Genomic DNA, 22,454 nt, shown 5'->3' on the forward strand with positions numbered 1-22,454 from the left:
GCTAAAAGTCGGCGACTTATGAAAATGAACGATCCGTTTCGCTCAACCCTAATGGTGACCAGTGAAGCTGGGGTTCCTAAACTGGGGGTTTCTGGGACTGCTCAAATGCGAGATCTTACACTAAAAGGGCCTTTGAAAATGTGTCTGTGATTGATGGTGTTGTCAAGAGTCGGGGGCTGACACCAGGTATCCACAGTTTTGCAGCCGGGTTGAAGGAAGCCACAATAAGTCTATCATGTGAACTTGCTCAAGCCCTGGCTAGATCGAGAAATGGTGAACACCCCTTGCCTTGGAGCCAGTCCCAAAGTCACAGTGGACGATGTCACCATTGCAGAGACTCTGACACCGGCCCAGAGGCAACAGTGTCAGGAGCTGTTGCAGCGGAACCATGACCTGTTCTCAGAGTTGCCGGGGCATACGCAGGTGATGGAGCATGACTTGTTGACAGAACCGCATGTAAGGGTGAACCTCAAGCCCTATAGAATTTCGGAAGCACGGTAAGAGGCGATATCAAATGAGGTGAAGAGGATGCTAGAGGAGTCGAAAAGTGGATGGTCGAGTCCCATCATCCTCGTGCCGAAGTGGGACGTTGAGTGGCGGATTTGTAATGACTACCGCAGGCTGAATTAAGTCTCAAGTTTTGATGCTTACCCAATGCCTTGTGTGGACGAAGTCATTGAGAGACTTGGACCAACGAGGTACATTACAACCCTCGACCTCACAAAGGGCTATTGCCAGATCTCCATGTCCCAAAGTGTCAAGGAGAAGACAGCCTTCTCGACACCTAATAGGTGTTTTCAATACATCTGGATGCCCTTCGGTCTGCAAGGAGCCTCGGCCACCTTCCAGAGGGCGATGGATCGGATCCTGGCTCCGCCTAAAAAGTATGCTGCAGTGTACCTCGATGACATTGCGGACTTTGGGATAGTCATCTGCCAAAGGTACAGTTGGTTCTGGATATGTCTATGGGAGAGGCGGGGAGAGTGAAAGGTTGGAGCTTGACACGCTGAGACATATATAACAGACCGTTGCAAATGAATATTTCTGGTGGGTGCCGTACCTGCTGGTGATTTCAGCTGAAGTGAGGAAGAAGGAGGGGTGTTTCCAGCACGTCCATCCAGTTTAAATAAAATTTCTTTTTATTACAATATTTTAAAAAACAATGATAAAATTGAGAGACTCTCAGGCTGACATGTTTCTGGCCACCTTGTCTATTTGTCTTGCACTATATCCTATAGCTAAGGGTGCTGAGGTGCACCAGAAATGCATCAGGCTGAGAGTCTCTCTATCAATTATATCATTGTTTTTTAAAATGTTCTAATAAAAAGAAATTTTATGTAAACTGGATGGACGTGCTGGAAACATCCCTCCTTCTTCCTTGGTTCTTGATGCTTTAAATCCATAAATCCGAAAAAGTGTGCCATCGAGAAGGGAGAGGCCAAGTATCTGGGTTATTCATTGAAAGGAGCAAAATTAAACCGGAGATAAACAACATCGAGGGGATTCAGAAGTGTTCGCATCCGCTTTCCAAAAAGCAAGTGAGGGCATTTCTTGGGATTGAGGGCTATTACCGGTGTTTCATCCCAAGTCTTGCTATAATCGTCGCACCATTGATGGACCTTCTTAAAGGCACCAAGTCGACAATAATTAAATGGACTGCTGACACAGAGATGGCTCTATGTAAACATCCAGTTTTGGTCCTACCAGACTTCAGCAAAGAGTTCGTGGTCCAGACGGATGCCTCAGAAGTCGGGTTGGGAGCCGTGCTGTCTCAGGAAGTAAATGGAGAAGAGTATCCCATCCTGTATCTGAGGCGGTAGCTATTGTCATGCAAGAAACTATGACATTGTGGAGAAGGAGTGTCTAGCCATAAAATGGGCCGTGGATACATTGAGGTATTATCTACTAGGTCAGAGGTTCAAACTTGTGTCCGATCATGCCCATCTGAGATAGTTAAGGGAGAAAAAGGGTAAGCATGCCCGGGTGACTAGTTGGTTCTTAGGCCTCCAGGATTTCAGGTTCCCAGGAAGTTACACAGGAACGTAGATGCCCTCTCCCGAATTCCCTGTTTGGTGTCCGAAGGTGCCAAAGCCCCCAGCTTTGGGCAGAGTAGGGGAATATGTGACAGGGTCACTTGCGCCGTACATGAGGGGAGATATGTGTCACAAAGGTTGCTTTCCTGCGGAATGTGAAATCCATCTGCTTTGAACGAGCAGCGCATGTGCACAGATTTGCATGAGCTGGCAATGAGGCCGGCTCATGCAAATTATGTTATCAAGTCCACAGGGGCGTGATAACATGGAAATAGGGCTGACTAATTTGGAAAACTAACTCCCCATTGACTAGTCAAAGCCCTCATTAGCATAGGAAAAGCAGAGGTTATAGACCATTTTTAACCCCTTTACCCCCAAGGCTGGTTTGCACGTTAATGACCGGGCCAATTTTTACAATTCTGACCACTGTACCTTTATGCGGTTATAACGTTGGAACGCTTCAACGGATCCCGATGATTCTGACATTGTTTTCTCGTGACATATTGTACTTCATGATAGTGATAAAATTTCTTTGATATTACCTGCGTTTATTTGTACAAAAAAATGGAAATTTGGAGAAAATTTTGAAAATTTCGCAATTTTCCAACTTTGAATTTTTATGCAATAAAATCACAGAGATATGTCACACAAAATACTTAATAAGTAACATTTCCCACATGTCTACTTTACATCAGCACAATTTTGGAACCAACATTTTTTTTGTTAGGGAGTTATAAGGGTTAAAAGTTGACCAGCAATTTCTCATTTTTACAACACCATTTTTTTTTAGGGACCACATCTCATTTGAAGTCATTTTGAGGGGTCTATATGATAGAAAATAACCAAGTGTGACACCATTCTAAAAACTGTACCCCTCAAGGTGCTCAAAACCACATTCAAGAAGTTTATTAACCCTTCAGGTGTTTCACAGGAATTTTTGGAATGTTTAAATAAAAATGAACATTTAACTTTTTTTCACAAAACATTTACTTCAGCTCCAATTTGTTTTATTTTACCAAGGGTAACAGGAGAAAATGGACCACAAAAGTTGTTGTACAATTTGTCCTGAGTACGCTGATACCCCATATGTGGGGGTAAACCACTGTTTGGGCGCATGCTAGAGCTCGGAAGCGAAGGAGCACCATTTGACTTTTCAATGCAAAATTGACTGGAATTGAGATGGGACTGTTATGATCCCAGTGGCTTAGGATCACAAATCTAACCAACTAAGTCAGAGATAATAGGACAAGCTCTGGGGATGTGGTAACTGGACTGACCGCAAACCTGATTCTAACCAAACACACTAAAGATAGCCGTGGAACGTTTCCTGAAATCCTAGACGTCTCTTCACGGCCTGAGAAACCGACCACCCCCAAAGAGAAAGCAAAGACCCCACCCGCCCCAGCGAAACACCCCAAAGACATAGAAGCCCCCCACAAATAACAATGGTGAGCCAAGAGGAAAAGACAAACGCAGAGATGAAACAGGTTAAGCAAATGAGGCCCGCCAACGCCAGACAGCATAAAATAGCAAGGGATCTGTGCGGTCAGTAAAAAACCCTATGCAAAAATATCCACGCAGAGAATGCGAGAACCCCCACACCAACCAACGACGCGGGGGGAGCAACTCAGCACCCCAGAGCACCAGCAAGCAGGGAAATCACATATTAGCAAGCTGGACCAAACACATCACACACTAGGACACATCTTGAACACAGATGAGCAAAAATAAGCAAACAAAACCCAGCTTCACTTGGAGAGACTGATAATGGATGTAGACAGGAGCAATCAGAATAGCACTAAACACAACGACAGCCGGCAACCACTGAGAGTCCAGGTGAACTAAATAGGAACCAGCTAACAGATAACGAGACAGCTGATCCAACCTCAGACCTGCAGAATGACAAAAGAGCCACCAGAGGGAGCCCAAAGACAACACTCACACAGTACCACCCGTGACCACAAGAGGGAGCCCAAAAACAGAGTTCACAACATGGGATGCCATGTTGCGTTTGCAGAGCCCCTGATGTGCCTAAACATTGAAACCCCCCAAAAGTGACAACATTTTGGAAAGTAGACCCCCTAAGGAACTCATCTAGATGTGTGGTGAGCACTTTGACCCAATAAGTGATTCACAGAAGTTTATAATGCACAGCCGTAAAAATAAAAAATCATATTTTTTCACAAAAATGATCTTTTCGCCCCCAATTTTTTATTTTCCCAAGGGTAAGAAAAGAAATTTGACCCCAAAAGTTGTTGTACAATTTGTCCTGAGTACGTTGATACCCCATATGTGGAGGTAAACCACTGTTTGGGCGCATGGGAGAGCTCGGAAGGGAAGGAGCGCCGTTTGACTTTTCAATGCAAAATTGACAGGAATTGAGATGGGACGCCATGTTGCGTTTGGAGAGCCACTGATGTGCCTAAACATTGAAACCCCCACAAGTGACACCATTTTGGAAAGTAGACCCCCTAAGGATCTCATCTAGATGTGTTGTGAGAGCTTTGAACCCCCAAGTGTTTTACTACAGTTCATAACGCAGAGCCATGAAAATACAAATTATTATTTTTTCCACAAAAATTATTTTTTAGCCGCCAGTTTTGTATTTTTCCAAGGGTAACAGTTGAAATTAGACAACAAACGTTGTTGTCCAATTTGTCCTGAGTATGCGGATACCCCATATGTGGGGGGGAACCACCGTTTGAGCACATGACAGAGCTCGGAAGGGAAGGAGTGTCATTTGGAATGCAGACTTAGATGGATTGGTCTGCAGGCGTCACATTGCGTTTGCAGAGCCCCTAATGTACCTAAAAAGTAGAAACCCCCCACAAGTGACCCCATATTGGAAACCAGATCCCCCAAGGAACTTATCTAGATGTGTTGTGAGAACTTTGAACCCCCAAGTGTTTCACTACAGTTTATAACGCAGAGCCGTGAAAATAAAAAATCTTTTTTTTTCCACAAAAATTATTTTTTAACCCCCAGTTTTGTATTTTCCCAAGGGTAACAGGAGAAATTGGACCACAAAAGTTGTTGTCCAATGTGTCCTGAGTACGCTGATACCCCATATGTTGGGGTAAACCGCTGTTTGGGCGCACGGAAGAGCTCGGAAGGGAAGAAGCACTGTTTTACTTTTTCAACGCAGAATTGGCTGGAATTGAGATCGGACGCCATGTTGCGTTTGGAGAGCCCCTGATGTGCCTAAACAGTGAAAAAACCCCAATTATAACGGAAACCCTAATCCAAACACATCCCTAACCCTAATCCCAACGGTAACCCTGACACACCCCTAACCCTAATCCCAACCCTATTCCCAACCGTAAATGTAATCCAAACTCTAACCCTAACTTTAGCCCCAACCTTAACCCTAACTTTAGCCCCAACCCTAACTGTAGCCTTAACCCTAGCCCCAACCCTAACCCTAACCCTAACCCTAGCACTAACCCTAACCCTAGCCCTAACCCTAGCCCTAACCCTAGCCCTAGCCCTAACCCTAACTCTAACCCTAATGGGAAAATGGAAATGAATACATTTTTTTAATTTTTTAATTTTTCGCTAACTAAGGGGGTGATGAAGGGGGGTTTGATTTACTTTTATAGTGGTTTTTTTAGCAGATTTTTATGATTGGCAGCCGTCACACACTGAAAGATGCTTTTTATTTAAAAAAATATTTTTTTGCGTTACCACATTTTGAGAGCTATAATTTTTCCATATTTTGGTCCACAGAGTCATGTGAGGTCTTGTTTTTTGTGGGACGAGTTGACGTTTTTATTGGTAACATTTTCGGGCACGTGACATTTTTTGATCGCTTTTTATTCCGATTTTTGTGAGGCAGAATGACCAAAAACCAGCTATTCATGAATTTCTTTTGGGGGAGGCGTTTATACCGTTCCGCTTTTGGTAAAATGAATAAAGCAGTTTTATTTTATTACAGCGATACCTCATTTATATCTTTTTTTATGTTTTGGCGCTTTTATACGATAAAAACTATTTTATAGAAAAAATAATAATTTTTGCATCGCTTTATTCTGAGGACTATAACTTTTTTCTTCTTTCTTTGATGATGCTGTATGGCATCTCGTTTTTTGCGGGACAAGATGTTTTCAGCGGTACCATGGATATTTATATCCGTCTTTTTGATCGCGTGTTATTCCACTTTTTATTTGGTGGTATGATAATAAAGCGTCGTTTTTTGCCTCGTTTTTTTTTTACGGTGTTAACTGAAGGGGTTAACTAGTGGGACAGTATTATAGGTCGGGTCGCTACGGACGCGGCGATACTAAATATGTGTACTTTTATTGTTTTTTTTATTATTTAGATAAAGAAATGTATTTATAGGAACAATATTTTTTTTTTTTTGCATTTTTTGGGGGAATTTTTTTTTTTTTTTTTTTTACACATGTGAAATTTTTTTTTTTTACACTATAACATTGCCCCACGGGGGGCATGATGTTATAGTGTAAGATCGCCGATCTGACACTTTGCTGTGCACTGTGTCAGATCGGCGATCTGAAGTGCACAGATCCTGGAGGCTTCCCGGCGCCTGCTCTGAGCAGGTGCTGTGAAGCCACCTCCTTGCAGGACCCGGATGCCGCGGCCATCTTGGATCCGGGCCTGCCGCAGGGAGGAAGAGGTAAGAGACCCTCAGAGCAATGCGATCACATCGCGTTGCTCCGGGGGTCTCAGAGAAGCACGCAGGGAGCCCCCTCCCTGCGTGATGCTTCCCTATACCGCCGGCACACTGCGATCATGTTTGATAGTCAACTGACACCCGGCCGCGATCGGCTGCGCTCCCCCCGTGAGCGCGGCCGATCGCGCTGGATGTACTATCCCGTCGGTGGTCATACGGGCCCACCCCACCTCGCCGGGATAGTACGTCCAATGTCAGAAAGGGGTTAAAGCATTTATTTAACTGAATTATATAATACAGGGCTGGTTAGAGAGGGAGTGTAAACACACATGGCTGAATGCTGCTAGATTGGAGGGCATGGGGACCTAACAGATTCCCTTTAAGCAAGTTGCAGATTAAATGATCTCCAAAAGGGCTAAAGTTAAAGATGACACATTTTCTTTGTGTTGTGGAAAAAAAGTACTTTCATTTTTTACTTTTTAAAAATTCCATAAAGGAAACTCAGCCGTTGCTAAAATGTTGGCACTCTGCATGGTTAGTACCTAGTAGCACGTCCTTTTGAAAGTATCACAGCTTGTAAATGGTTTGTGTAGGCTGCCAAGAGGCTTTCAATTCTTGTTTGAGGGATTTTCATCCATTCCTCTTTGGAAAATTCTTCCAGTTCTGTAAGATTCCTGGGTTGTCTTGCATGCACTGCTATCTTGAGGTCTAGCCACAGATTTTCAATGATGTTTAGATCAGTGGACTGTGAGGGCCATTGTAAAACCTTCAGCTTGCGCTTTTTGAGGTAGTCTATTGCGGATTTCGACTTGTGTTTAGTATCATTATCCATTTGTAGAAATCATACTCTTTCAACTTCAGCATTTTTACAGATGGTGTTATGTTTACATCAAGAATTTTTTGAAATGTCATTAAAGGGAACCTGTCACCCCGTTTTTTCAAAATGAGCTAAAAATAGCGTTCAATAGGGCCTGAGCTGTGGTTTACAATAGTGCCTTTATTATCCTCTGATTCCCCACCTTTGCTGCCAAAATACCTTTGTAACCGCGTCGTTTTTGGCTGTCAATCACCCTGGTCTGGTCCGATGGGCGTTGCCAAATCGCTGTCTCCCCCCCGGTCCTCGGCGTGACAGACGTAACACGAACTGTGAATAGCACAGATCACGCTCATTTTTGGCGGTTGCGCAGTGCATTAGGCACTAGCGTATGCACAGTATGTATTGCCCAACTGTTGGCAAAGTATGCAATACATAATTGCGAATGCGCTGGTTTTCACTGTAACCTCTGTGCCCCAGAAGTCAGCATATGCACAATTTGCATATGCTGACTTCCGGGGCACAGAAGTTACAGTGTAAACCCGCGCATGCGCAATGATGTGCTGTATGCTATGCCCACAATTGGGCAAAGCATAATGTGCAGGCGCGAGATTACACTGTAATGCACAGGCGCGAAATACAACCCCAACGGCGGGAAGAAGTTTCTTAGTGAAAACCTGGAGGTGGTGAGAATCGAAGATTAGCCAACGCCCATCGGACCGGACCGGGGTGATTGACAGCCGAAAACGTCGAGTTTACAAAGGTATTTTGGCACCAAAGGTGGGGAATCAGAGGATAATAAAGGCACTATTGTAAAGCACAGCTCAGGCCCAATTGAACACTATTTTTAGCTCATATTGAAAAAACAGGGTGACAGGTTCCTTTTAAATCTATTCTTCCCTCTACCTGTGAATTGTTCCCGGTGCCATTGGCTGCAACACATCTCCAAAGCATGATTGATCCACCCCCATGCTTAATGTGGGCGAGATATTCTTTTCCTGAAATTCTATGCACTTTTTTTTCTCCACACATAACTTTGAGCATTGCGGTCAAAGACTTCTATTTTAACCCCATAGGTCCACAGGATTGTTTTCAAAATGCATCTTGTTAGATGTTCTTTTGCATAGTTTTGATGCTGAATTTTATGGTGATGATGCAGGAGGGGTTTTCTTCTGATGATTCTTCCATGAAGGCCATATTTGTGCAGGTGTCTCTGAACAATGTACCACAACTCCAAAGTCTGTCAAACTTTTACATGCCATTGTAAATGTTATTTATGTAATCTTTAATGTATGTAAGCTTTCATTTATCTAAACTTTTATGTATATAATTTTTCATATATGCAAGCTTATATGTGTATACATTTTTTGTATGCAAAGTTTTATGTATGTAAGCTTTTATCCATGTAAACTTGTATGTATGTCAACGTGCATGTAATCTTTTATGTATGTAAACTTTTACATATGTAAACATGTACAGTATATCACAAAAGTGAGTACATCCCTCGCATTTTGGACATATCTTATCATATCTATTCATGGGGCAACACTGAAAATATGACATTTTGAGGCAATGTAAAGTAGTCAGTGTAAGGCTTTGTGCACATGTTGCGGATTGGGGTGCAGAATTTTCAGCACAGAATCTGCATCTCCTGGCAGAAAACGCAGGTGCAGATTTGATGCGTTTTTATGCAGATTTTGTGCGTTTTGCTGCGGATTTTATGCGGATTTAATGTGTTTTTTACCCCTGCGGATTTCTATAATGGAAGGGTGCAGAAACGCTGCAGATCCGCACAAAAGAAGTGACATGCTCCTTCTTTTGATCCACAGTGTTTTCCATGCGGAATTTTCCGCACCATTAGCACAGCATTTTTTTTTCCTATTGATTTACATTGTACTGTAAATCACTTTGCGGATCTGCAGCGTTTCTGCGCGGGAAAAAAACGCTGCGGATCCGCAGTAAATCCGCATCGTGTGCACATAGCCTAAAGCTTGAATAACAGTGTAAATTTGCTGTGTCCTCTAAATAACTCCGCACACAGCCAGTAATGTCTAAACCACTAGCAACAAAATTGAGTACACCCCTAAGTGTAAATGGCCAAATTGTGTCATTTAGCTATTTTCCCTCCTCGGTGTCATGTGACTCATTAGTCTTACACTGGTCACTGCAAGTTCAATATGGCCGCACCTCATGGAATAGAACTCTCTGAGAATCTGAAAAAAATAAACTGTTGCTCTACATAAAGATGGCCTAGGCTATAAAAGGATTGCCAGCACCCCAAAACTGAGCTGCAGCAAGGTGGCAAATCCCATACAGCGGTTTAACAAGGCAGGTTCCACTCGGAACAGGCCTCACCATGGTCGACCAAAGAAGTTGTGTGCACTTGCTCAGCATCATATCCAGAAGTTGTTTTTTTCAGAATAGACATATGAGTGCTGCCAGCATTGCTACAGAGATTTAAGGGATGGGGCCAGCCTGTCAGTGCTCAGACCATATGCCGCACACTGCATCAAATTGGTCGGCGTGGCTGTAGTACCAGAATGAAGCCTCTTCTAATGGTGATGTAAAAAAAAAGGTGATGTGCTGAAGACAAGCAGACTAATGACATGGCTTACTAGAACCATAATCCTGTGTCCTAATGAGACCAAGATAAACTTATTTGGTTCAGATGGTGTCAAGCGTGTGTGGCAGCAACCAGGTGAGGAGTACAAAGACAAGTGTATCCTGCCTACAGTCATGCATAGTGGTGGAGTGTCATGGTTTGGGGCTGCATTAGTGCTGCCATCTGTGAGCAGCTACAGTTCATTGAGGGAACTATGAATGCCAACATGCACTGGGAAATACTGAAGCAAAGCATGATCCCCTCCCTTTGGAAGCATGTCTCCAATCCTAAACCCTATGAAGCATCTGTAAGGCATCCTAAAGCGTAAGGTGGAGGAGAGCAAGGTCTCTAACATCCACCAGCTATGAAATGTCATCATGGAGGAGTGGAAGAGGATTCCAGTGGTAGCCTGTGAAGCGCTAGTGACCTGCATGCCAAGAGAGTTAAGGCAGTGCTTGAAAATAATGATGGTGACACAAAATATTGACACTTTGGGCACAGTTTGGCCATTTTCATTTAAGGGTGTGCACTATTTTGTTGCCAGTAGTTTAGACATTAATGGCCGCGTGGAGAGTTACTTAGAGGGCACACCAAAATTACACTGTTATACAAGCTGTACACTGACTATTTTACAATGTATCAAAGTGTCATATTTTCAGTGTTGACCCATGAAAAGATATAATAATATATTTACAAAAATATGAAGGGTGTACTCACTTTTGTGATCTAATGTATATACAGTATGTAATCTTTAATGTATGTATGCTTTTATATCAGTAAACAATTATGTATGTAAGCTTTTATGTGTATAAGCCTTTTTGTCTGTCATTTTTACCATCTTGTGTACTTGCTGGGAATGTATTATATGTTGTTGACTGTTGGTAATCTAATAAATTCTTGTGTGTTGTCTGGGTAGTGCTCTGTCCATGGGGAAGGAGTGCCGGCATTCAGTGGAATGAACCCTGTCCTTTGCGGTCTTTCTAGAGACAGCCGGGCCAGTGAGGGGCTCGGAAGCTCAGCTTGTCACTTGCCAGAAAAAATTCTCGGTGGACACGAGCCTAGGTAACATGTGGAGGGATGAGCATAACGCTGTCTGTTGTGTTTGGGTACATGAAGGGCAATTGTGGGCAAAACCATGCCTTTAGTTCATTTTGGATTTGTTGCTGTGTCTCCATGCCCGTTTATATCTGCTGCACTATTATTGTAGATGGACATAAGTGCAAACACAAGATAATTATTGAGTGAGAATATGCAATATTTTTTTAACCATATATTTACCTAGCTATTAGCATAAAGATCTCATCTCGTGATATAACAGACAGGTTTAATCATTCAAGCATCTGTGTACCCTCCCCAGGGCCGGCGTCAGCACCCGGCGTACCCGGGCAAGTGCCGGGGCCCTGGCAAGACAGGGGGGCTCATTTAGGGCCGGCGTTAGGGGCAGGCTGCCCGCATGCGGCCCCTGAGGCAGGCATCTGCGGTCCGAGGTGCAAGCTAGAAGAGAGGAGGCAGAGGCAGCACGGAGCTCTGGGACTTTTGCAGATGCTGGAGAGCCGCCCACAATCCGTCGCCATGGATACGCAGCAGAGCAGAGTGACTTCCGACTGTCCAGTGCCTGGAGAATGAGCCGAGCGTCGCCAAACAGGAAGTGTGCAGCACCTGCCACCTGGAACAAAGGATTGCGGGGGCCGGGGGATGCAGAGCCTGGCTGGGAGGACAAGGTATGGGCTCTTATATACTGATTGGGTTGTGTTATATACTACGTGGGCTGTGCTATATGCTACGTTGGCTGCTATATACTACATGGGCTGCGCTGCTATATACTACGTGGGCTGCGCTGCCATATACTACATGGGCTGCTATATACTTCTACGTGGGCTGTGCTATATACTACGTTGGCTGCTATATACTACATGGGCTGCGCTGCTATATACTACGTGGGCTGGGCTGCTATATACTACGTGGGCTGCTATATACTACATGGGCTGCGCTGCTATATACTACGTGGGATGTGCTGCTATATACTACGTGGGCTGCTATATACTACGTGGGCTGTGCTATATACTACGTGGGCTGCTATATACTATGTGGGCTGCTATATACTACGTGGGCTGCTATATACTTCTACGTGGGCTGTGCTATATACTACGTTGGCTGCTATATACTACATGGGCTGCGCTGCTATATACTACATGGGCTGGGCTGCTATATACTACGTGGGCTACTATATACTTCTATGTGGGCTGTGCTATATACTATGTTGGCTGCTATATACTACATGGGCTGCGCTGCTATATACTACGTGGGCTGGGCTGCTATATACTACGTGGGCTGCTATATACTTCTACGTGGGCTGTGCTATATACTACGTGGGCTGCTATATACTACGTGGGCTGCTATATGCTACGTGGGCAGCTATATGCTACCTGGGCTGCTATATACTACGTGGGCTGCTATATACTATGTGGGCTGTGCTGTATACTACTATGTGGCTGTGCTATGTACTACTATGTGGGCAGTGCTGTATACTACTGTGTGGGCTGTGCTATATACTACTGTGTGGGCTGTGCTATATACTACTGTGTGGGCTGTGCTATATACTACTGTGTGGGCTGTGCTATATACTACTGTGTGGGCTGTGCTGTATACTACTGTGTGTGCAGTGCTGTATACTACTATGTGGGCTGTGCTGTATACTACATGGCTGTTCTATAAACTACGTGGGCTTTGTTATATACTATGTGGCTGTGCTATATACTATATGGGCTGTTATATGATACGTTGGCTGTGCTATATACTACGTGGCTGTGTTATATGCTACGTGGGCTGTTATATACTACATGGCTGTGTTATATGCTACGTGGCTGTGCTATACACTACGTGGGCTGTGTTATATACTACATGGCTGTGTTTATATGCGATCATGAATCGTGGTATGTGTTAAAGGGGGGGCCCACTGAGACTCTTTCGCCCGGGGCCCTCAAAAACCTGGAGCCGGCCCTGACCCTCCCCTGCTGCTGGCCTCTGCTGGCTTGGTTTGAGGCACCAATTTGTTTTATTTGTATTGTATTTCATTTTGATGTTGAATACATTTATTTTGTTTTATATATTGTTGCTCAGAGACACTTATTGATTCGAATATGGTTAATATACTATAGGATCTATATGTTCAAATATGTATTAAGGAGTGTTGCCTATCCTCTTGTAGGATTAATGGGCATGGGTAGTATGCTTATTAAATATATAGTTATTACAGGTTCAGCGATACCCCCTAATTTAGTCCAGCCTTTTTTTCCTGTCTGCAAGCTACTCTGTTCTTTAAAGAGGATATTTGGGGCTTAAAAATAAAGGTATGTAGTTGTTGCTAACAGCGGCAACAACCTGCCTGTTGTACCTGGTGCTGGTCATTAACAGCTCCTGTTGGAGATTCAACTGCTCCTTGTCAACAGCGCAGCAGTTTCTCCTCCTGTTGACAGGGTGGGACTACTGGTGTCATGCAGATTGACAGTCGACTCCCGCTGCCTAACTGGTGGAAGTCGACTATCAATCAGCATGACAGCCATAGTCCCACCCTGTCAGTAGGAAGAGAAACTGCTGCTCTGCTGACAGGAGCGGTCAGTAACCGGTGCCGGGTACAACAGGCAGGTAGTTGCCTCTGTTAGCAACTGCATGCCTTATTTTTAAAGTCCTGCATATCCCTTTTAATATGGGAAGGGATGTAGAGGCTTGTGTAAAGACCAGTCTACCAAGCGACAAGCACTATGCATGGCATAGCGTATGTGCTAGTTACCCATTGGGTGCAGTGTTTTCTTTAAGAGATCCTACTTAGACAGGTTTTGTTGCTGCCTCTTCATCTATGGCCACCTTGGATACAGGAGTGACCTGCAAACAGGTTAAAAGTTGGTACTAAATAAGTCAGTGCTAATTCTCAGAGGACATATATTATAAATATGCAATGGCCAAAAGCCATAAAGTCTAGTGGCCCTATGATCTTACCTGCTGTGGTCTTTCCTTCTGTCCACAGTAGGTTCTTTCCTTTAACCACGACCACGGTAAGACGTTCAGCGGTAGGAAGGTAGCTAAGAGATAGTAGAATTTCTCCTACAGCATCTGCGGCCTAAAAACACAACAATGTGGTTTACATAATAGATTTTTACATAATCTTGTGTTTGCCAATATAAATCAGACACAAAACCAGGTTTGGGTCAAGAGCCAATTTTATGTTCCTGTATTAGATCGAATATAGGAACAAAGCATTGTCCCCGTCCCAATTAGGCCTTGGGAGTAGTATACGTCATCTCAAAGATCATGCTCAGCAAATGTGAAGCCCATGTAGAAAAGGAAAAAATGGAAAAAGAAAATGATTATGTTTTCTTTTCCTTTCATTCTTTTACATGGTGGTTAGATGGTTTAGCTTTTTTTCCAATTATCTAAAGAGTTACATTGCACTTATAACTGGGATTATATTTATAAATTAACAATACAATTAATTGTATTCCCATAAAACAACTAAACCTTTTTTGTTAATTTTGAATGAAAATGTTAATTTGTGTTAATGTGTTCATAGATGAACTTTTGGAAAGTTAAGAATCTTTATAATTTACTTCTTTTCCTTATGTGATGCTGACCAATCATAACTAGGCAGCAACACACAGGCGAAAAGGAACATGTCCCCAAAATAGCTCAGAGCAGGCTTCTCCTGTTTTGTGACATGTAATGACAGCTGTAAATGCACATTTTGTTCTGCTTTGCAGGCACTATTACATGGTGTGTCCAGCTCACTATGATAAATTTAATGAAGGCTCCTCTTTAAATTAAGCTCCATTAAAAAGATGCAAGGAGTGCTAGGATATATGAGCCACAATGGTAGTTTAATAATAAATCACTACATATGGGTCATGTTTGACATCAAAACCAGGGCACAAAAGATTCACAGGCAGGGTGGATAAAGTGTATCATAATTACCAGACCTGACTATGGATCATACTCCCCCGTGCTCTCCTTTGCTTTCATAATTTGTATATATTTAAGGATTTGGCACCTAATTTATATTTCCTTGTGGATTATACTATTTATTATAATCTACATGTATGCATCTATACTGTATTAAATATCTTACTGTATATACCACTGAGGAAGCTCTTAATTATATCAACGTCCCCAGCATATTTATCACCTATAGAGCCCATGACATATTAACTTTACTATCATGTATGAAATATAATTATGTATGTTCCCTTTTGATTCCTGAGAATATGATGATCTTCTATATTTTAAATTGGTTTTACTCATATAAATAATGCTACAATAAAGATTGATTATTGTATTGCATTTTGTTAGTGGTAGTCATTTTTATAGGCTTATTGATTTTGTTTTTGTTACTACACTAATAGTACTTATTTATTCATATGTAGCTCTGTGGCTCAGGCTTATTTTGTACATGAATACAGATTATTTGATTTTAAAGTTTAATTTCTAATTTCAACTAAGACCAAAGGGGTGTTAGCAATGATTCATTCATGGGGGCGTGGACATTATCTCCTGCATGACATTGACCAATGATAGGCAGGATGTATGTTGCAGGAGTAAAAAAGAACACACCCCCATAGAGTGTCAGACCCAGCTTTCTCTGTGTGAGACGAGTAAAGGTACCGTCACACTCAGCAACTTTGCAAAGAGAACGACAACGATCCGTGACATTGCAGCGTCCTGGATAGCGATCTCGTTGTGTTTGACACGCAGCAGCAATCTGGGTCCCGCTGTGATATCGCTGGTCGGAGCTAGAAGTCCAGAACTTTATTTAGTCGCCAGGTCGGCGTGTATCGTCATGTTTGACATCAAAAGCAACGACGCTAACAATGGATGTAATGGAGCTAACAACCAGAGAGAACGAGAAGTGAGTCGCCGTTACGTCACTGGATCGCTCCTGCATCGTTCTGGAGTTGCTGTGTTTGACGTCTCTACAGCGACCTAAACAGCGACGCTCCAGCGATCTAGTTTAGGTCGGCTCGTTGTCTATATCGCCGCAGCATCGTTGAGTGTGACGGTACCTTTATGACACACAGCCCTGCTCTTTCCCATGATCCCACTACCAGTGGCTATTGTGAAGGAGGGGAGTAGATCTGAGCTGTGTGCCATAACAAACACCTTTATATCTGCAGCTGGCATCTCATGACATGGTCAATGTGAGGTGAGGAGGAGTAGAACAGAGCTGACAGAGCCAAAGTTTGAAAGCTGCAGATGCAAAGGTGTTTCTAATGATACATTGTTCTGCTCTACTTCCCTCCCCTGCTATTAAACACAGTAGATGCTAGAAGTGGGCTAAGTGAGGAGAGCGAGGCTGTGGGGCTTTACATGTCTTACACAGAAAAAGCCATATATGACATTCTCTTTGGACATGTTCTTTTTTTCCCCTCCATAAAGCCTACTGCTTTTGATTGGTCAATGTCATGCAGAGGAAAAGATTCAACGCCCTCGGAGAAGTATCTCTTCTAGCATCCCCTTGGTCTTAATGGAAATTAGAATCTAAACTTTAGTATCTAATGTCTCCTCAACAGAGATGAAAAATTAAAATGTAGCCATGTAGCCATGATGTGGCCAGTTCAACATGCTAAAACTGGTGAAAGGTCCTGTGTAAAGAGGTTGTCCACTACTATTTTTAGCAGGACTTTTAAGCTGGAAGCTCTCGGATGCTGCCGGAACCCTCCAACTCCGTCAAAACCATGGTGGCCGAGGCCAGGTACTGCAGATCCACCCCTATTCATTTGATTAAAGGGTTGATCTGCAGTACCTGGCAACTGCAACTATAGAAACAATGGAGCTTCTATGTTCTGGCAACATTCTTGAACTTCCGGAAACAGCTTATTGGTGGGGGTACCGGGTGTTGCCAGGTGCCTATGGATAGGATAGCTATAAGAAAGAAGTGGCCCATAAAAAACTTGCGGCCAATCCCTTTAACTCAGTCGTATTTGCTTTTATTTACTAGTCAGTTTGGGATGGGTTTGTGCCTTTGTATCTAATCTGAGCATGCAGAGCTATAATGAGTTGGGTCAAAGGAACAGTCTGAGCCAATGATGAGATGGGAGGTGGTTTTCAGATTCCCTCTAAGCATTGTATAAAGGCTTTTGTCAGAACAAAAGAACTAAACATTTTTAGCAAAACACATAAAACCCTTCCTTGTGACATATTTAGGTCAAATGACTGATAATTTCTTACTTTACTTTGTCAATACTAAAAAGTACAAAATTAAAGATAACTGACCTTGTTGACGTCTTGGAGGTATATCCATGTATTGAAAGGTCGCACAGTTAAATCCAAGTCTGATAGTTTTAATTCTGCTACTCCTGTGCTGACATTTCTTTCATCCCCATCTATTGCTAAAATAGAAAACCGCAGGCTGTTTTCTTCTAGTGCAAGAGGATCGAGAGGAATGGAAAACTTCTCATCAAATAAAACTGAATATGCATTTCTCTGTATCTGTCAAAACAAAAATTGTATGCGTATGTTAATAGGAGACGCTTTATGGAAATTCTGCTGGAGGAAAATACAAGATGTCCATGAAGTATTCAAAATATTCTGCAGTGTTTAGAAACAAACACACAAACTAACGACAAATTATATTGCTTCGTTTATTCTTTATCGGACTAATATAAAGAAATGAAATAAAGATTGCATCTCTCGCAGTGTAAGGAAACGGCACATTCTTGTTATTGAGACACTAAACCAGTGAGGGTTCCTGAGCCCCCAAAACATGAGGATGAGAACGGAACATTTTACAAGAAGCAATGTTTCTGAAACTACAGCAGTTAACGTATTCAGATTAAATAGAAGGATAATGTAAGATATGTCTAGTACAAAGCAATATCAACTCTTCAGGGACTTTTCAGGGGTATGGGTGAGAAGTGGAGAGCGATGCTGACAAGGGTAAATGTTGTATGGTGGCTCCATGGTCAATGCTTTGCAATGTCCTGGGTTTGAATAGGACCAAGGGCGTGATCTTCATGTATATCTGATGTTATCCCTGTATTTACATGAGTTTCTTCCAGGTACTAAAGCACCCCAAAAAACTTAGAGACGTTAAAGGAAATCTGTCAGTAGGCTCAACCCTAATAAGCCATTTATATAGGCATGCAGGCCATGGAAAGTTGAATGAAGCGATACCTTGAAATCTGCAATCTGATGTTTTACATCAGAAAAATCCACATTTTTCATAATATGCAAATGAGCTGTTAAGATCTATGGGCCAGACATGGATCTCCCTGAGAATCTGAGATTATTGTAAATGAAATGAGAGTTACCAGTGTGAGACATGTAGACCAGGAGAGCAGGCTGTCAGTCATTACATGTCTCACACTGGTAACTTCACCTTTCATTTACAGTAATCTCTGGAGGTAGATTCTCACGGAAATCTATGTCCGGCCCATAGATCTTAACAGCCCATTTACATTATTAATAAACAGACATGGATTTACCTGGAATAAGACATCAGATTGTAGATATGAAGGTATCATGTTATTCAGCTTCCTATGACCTACATGCCCATATAGACGGCTTGGGAGGGTTGGTCCCACTGACAAATTCCCTTTGATTGTTTTACTAGTTTACTATGAAATCGGTATTGTGTGTATGAAGAGATAAGGACACTACATTGTAAGTCACGCTCGGGATAAGGATAAGAAAGGTAACACCTTTATACTATGCTGTGGAACATGACATGCTAGCGCTATATAATCAATAGGAAATATTAAATGCTGACAATCAAGTTCTAGAGCCCAGTTTCCTCAATGTAAATCCTCTTCTCATATGCTTAATTATGAGACTTTTTTATTATATAAGTCCTAACAATTACATCATACGTAATCTTTTACAAAATACATGTAGAAAAACAAGGTCTTCTTGGTGCCTTCATCCCCAATAAATTATATTGATTTTGGTGCACATACCAGCCTGATAAGTTGATGACCTGACCATATTCTCATGATTTGTAACTTAATATCTTCTCTTCTTAACTGAGCAGTTCCTCCTTCATCAGTATTCTGTCCACCTTATAAGTGCTGGAACTTTATTTCCTCTACTTCTCATTTTGCACTGTTTTTGAATTTTGGGGACTTACAGACCTGCTCACCATTATCGGCACCTCTTTATTTTTTTCATAGACTGTACAATATCTTCAGAAATAATATAAATGTATCACAGTTATATCCTCAGGAGTTTTTAATTAGTGGTTCAAAGTAATACAACAATAAAACATTGTTTTTCAACTTACATGTTGCAATTTCAAAGAAGAAATAGAATAAGAAGCATGGGCAGCAATAAAAGCACCCCTAATTAATACGGTACTTGGCTGCACACCCTTTGGCATTGATGACAGCCTCCATACGTTTCTTGTAGCCATCTATAAGCTTCTTGCACTTCTCAGATGGTATTTTCTCCCATTCTTCCTTTGCAGTTTGTTCAAGGTCTTGAATGTTTTCAGGGTTCTTTTTCCCAAAGTCAGATTTCAGCTCACCCCAAAGATTGTAAGTGGGATTGAGGTCAGGATTCATTGCTGGCCATTTTAAAACAGTCCATTTTTTCTTTTTCAACCATTCCTGTGTACTTTTGGATGTGTGCTTTGGGTCATTGTCTTGTTGGAGGACCCATGATCTTCAACTCAAACCAAGTTTTCTTACACTGGGTAGGACATGTCGCTCTAAAATCTTTTGATAATTCTCTGATTTCATGATTCCTGTGGTATGGTCAAGGCCTGCACCAAAGCAACCTCACAGCATTATGGATCCTCCACCATACTTAACTGTTGGTAAGGTATTCTTTTGCTTATAATTTTAATTGTGCTGTCTGTAAACAAACTGATTCTTTGCATTGCCAAAAAGCTCTAATTTTGTTTCATCTTTCCACAGAAAATTTTCCCAGAAGGATTGTGGCTTGTTAAGGTACTCTTTAGCAAAGATCAGTAGTTCCCTTGTATCCCTTTTATGTCTTTTCTTCAGCAATGGTTTCTTCCCTGGTTTTCGCCCATAAAGCTCTGCTTGGTTTAGTGTGTGGCTCATGGTACTTGTTGAAACCATGACCCCAGACTGTTCCAGGTTGGCCTTTAGGTCTTTGGATGTTTGACGTGTTTTTTTTTCCACCATTCACTCAACCTTCAAAGACATCTCTTGTTTCTTCTTTCCCCGACGTCCAGGGAGGTTCTTGTGGGTACTATGCTTGACAAGCTTCTTAATAACATTGCATACTCTTGAAACTGGGATACCAAGGTCTTTGGAGATGGCCTTATAGCCTTTGGAAGTCTTGTTTGCTAATAATAGCAGTTCTGATGTCCTCAGACAGCTCCTTTGTCTTCACCATTGTGACAAAGGAACAGGGCCTACCATATGGCTTTTTAAAACGCTGAAGTCATCATTTATTGGCCAATTCATGTCACATGGGCACCGACAACTAATCACAGGTGATTTTCATTTGTGATTTACCACAGGCGAGTCAAAATGTGTTTCCATACTAATTTAATGTAAAGGGTGTCAATACCAGTCAATACCAGTGTCACAACAAGATTTAGGTTTTTGTAGTTTTCCCTCCAATTGCTTTATGTTTGCAATTATTGTCTATCATTTGCTCTTTTGTATATAACAGAAGTGATCTATACAAAAAAAACTGCTTCACTTGATTCTTTTTTTTTCAGGAAATATTCCACATTATGTACTTAAACTTCATGGGTGCCAATAACGATCGGCAGAACTGTAAAAATAACCTGTCACTAGATTCATGCTGCTCGAAACACATGCAACATGAATCAGATCCTGGCGGCATAATTGAAGCAAGGTATGTTTTACTCTTGGCGTTTCAGAAAAAAACAAGTTTGAAAAGCCTTCTGGAGACCATAGGGACAGATGGGACTAGACTAGTGATGAGCAACTGTGCTCGTTACTCGAGATTTCCGAGCATGTTTGGGTGATCTCCGAGTATTTTGGGCGTGCTCGGAGAGTATGTTTGTGTCTCTGCAGCTGCATGATTTGTAGCTGCTAGACAGCGTGAATACATTCAGGGATTGCCTGTTTGTTAAGGAATCCCCACATGTATTCAGGCTGTCTAGCAGCCGCAAATCATGCAGCTGCGAGGACTGAAATATAATCTACGAACATGCCCAAGATACTTGGAGAACACCCAAGCATGCTCAGAAATCTCGAGTAATGAGCACACTCGCTCATCACTAGACTAGCCCAATGTGGTCTCCCCACCCAGCTCCACATGATTGACAGGTCTCTCCCATGTGTTGTGATGCAGCGATCACTAGCGGGTTGGGGAATACTAGCTTGGCAGCGATAAAACACACACCAAGACTGTATTTTCTGTAAAAGGTTCAACTGGGTTTATTACTTCATAAACCCCAGTGGCACAAACACAAAGTAACAGCCTTTAGATCAGGCAAAACAAAGTAACAGTGTTCATAACAGGGCTCTGCTCCATCAGGACTGTGACCATACTTGGTAGAGTCCAATATTCACAGACATGCTCAGTCTGAGTTACCTGCTTGACAGCACCTCAGGTTTTCCCAGACGGGCTTCATATGACTCCTGTCAGAAGTCCAGTTTCTCAGAACTTCCTGAACCTTCCGGAGCTCCAGCCAGCACCCGTCTCATACACAAGCACCTCCATGTGCCCTTTAGGAGTTCAGTCCACTCGTAGGACCTTTCATCACAGACCATTCAGGTCCACACACTCTCCCCATGTGACCAGTCCTCAGTCACATTATATATCTGTAACCACTCCCACAGGTGGTAGGTGTGTGTGGTTAGTCAGAACCGCCCAGCTCTCCGACTAACCCTGTAAGCCTCCCTTTAAGAAAACAAACACAAGGCTCGTAGGACTACAGATCCCAGAGCAACATTACTTCAGGCTTACAGCACAGAGTATCTTCCTCTGCGACACATATCGACCATTTACAATAATACCGGACGTTGTCTCATCTTCACAGTTATGCATGAAACTGCAATGCATTCCATGGCCTCAATACGCCTCCATGTGCATTCTGTGGAGAACATACAGCGCCCCCTAGCTGTAACAGGGGTCACTGCATCACAGTGTGTACATAGAGAGATTTGTCAATCATCGAAGTTGGCCAGGGACTGTATCATACTAATCATATTTCTCTGTCCCCGAATAGCTCTTCAAACTATATTGTCTTTGAAACACCACAACGTTTCAGGCTACAAAATACCTGGCTGCATTTGTGAAGCCGAGCTGCGATTCATGCTGTCTATAATTCGGGCAGCATAAATCTAGTGAGAGCTTCCCTGTAAGATACTGCACACATCATTCAGTTAGTTTTGCCTAAAGAATACAGCTCTGACGATCATAAAAATATATTAAGACATTATT

General features: G+C 42.5%; 1 protein-coding gene across 2 annotated transcripts in view; it reads right to left on the reverse strand.

The window, feature by feature from the left end:
• Nucleotides 1-22,454, reverse strand: part of SYT12 (synaptotagmin 12) — a 197,109-nt gene that overhangs the window by 61,867 nt on the left and 112,788 nt on the right. For both annotated transcript variants that reach the window (XM_077288022.1, XM_077288023.1), the window contains exons 5-6: nucleotides 17,340-17,555; nucleotides 14,076-14,196 (exon numbers count right to left, since the gene is read on the reverse strand). In XM_077288022.1, coding sequence (XP_077144137.1) covers nucleotides 14,076-14,196; nucleotides 17,340-17,555 — 337 coding nt within the window. The remainder of the gene's footprint in view (nucleotides 1-14,075; nucleotides 14,197-17,339; nucleotides 17,556-22,454) is intronic.

Source organism: Ranitomeya variabilis, chromosome 2, assembly GCF_051348905.1.
Source record: "Ranitomeya variabilis isolate aRanVar5 chromosome 2, aRanVar5.hap1, whole genome shotgun sequence".
In the NCBI taxonomy this organism is placed as follows: Eukaryota; Metazoa; Chordata; class Amphibia; order Anura; family Dendrobatidae; genus Ranitomeya; species Ranitomeya variabilis.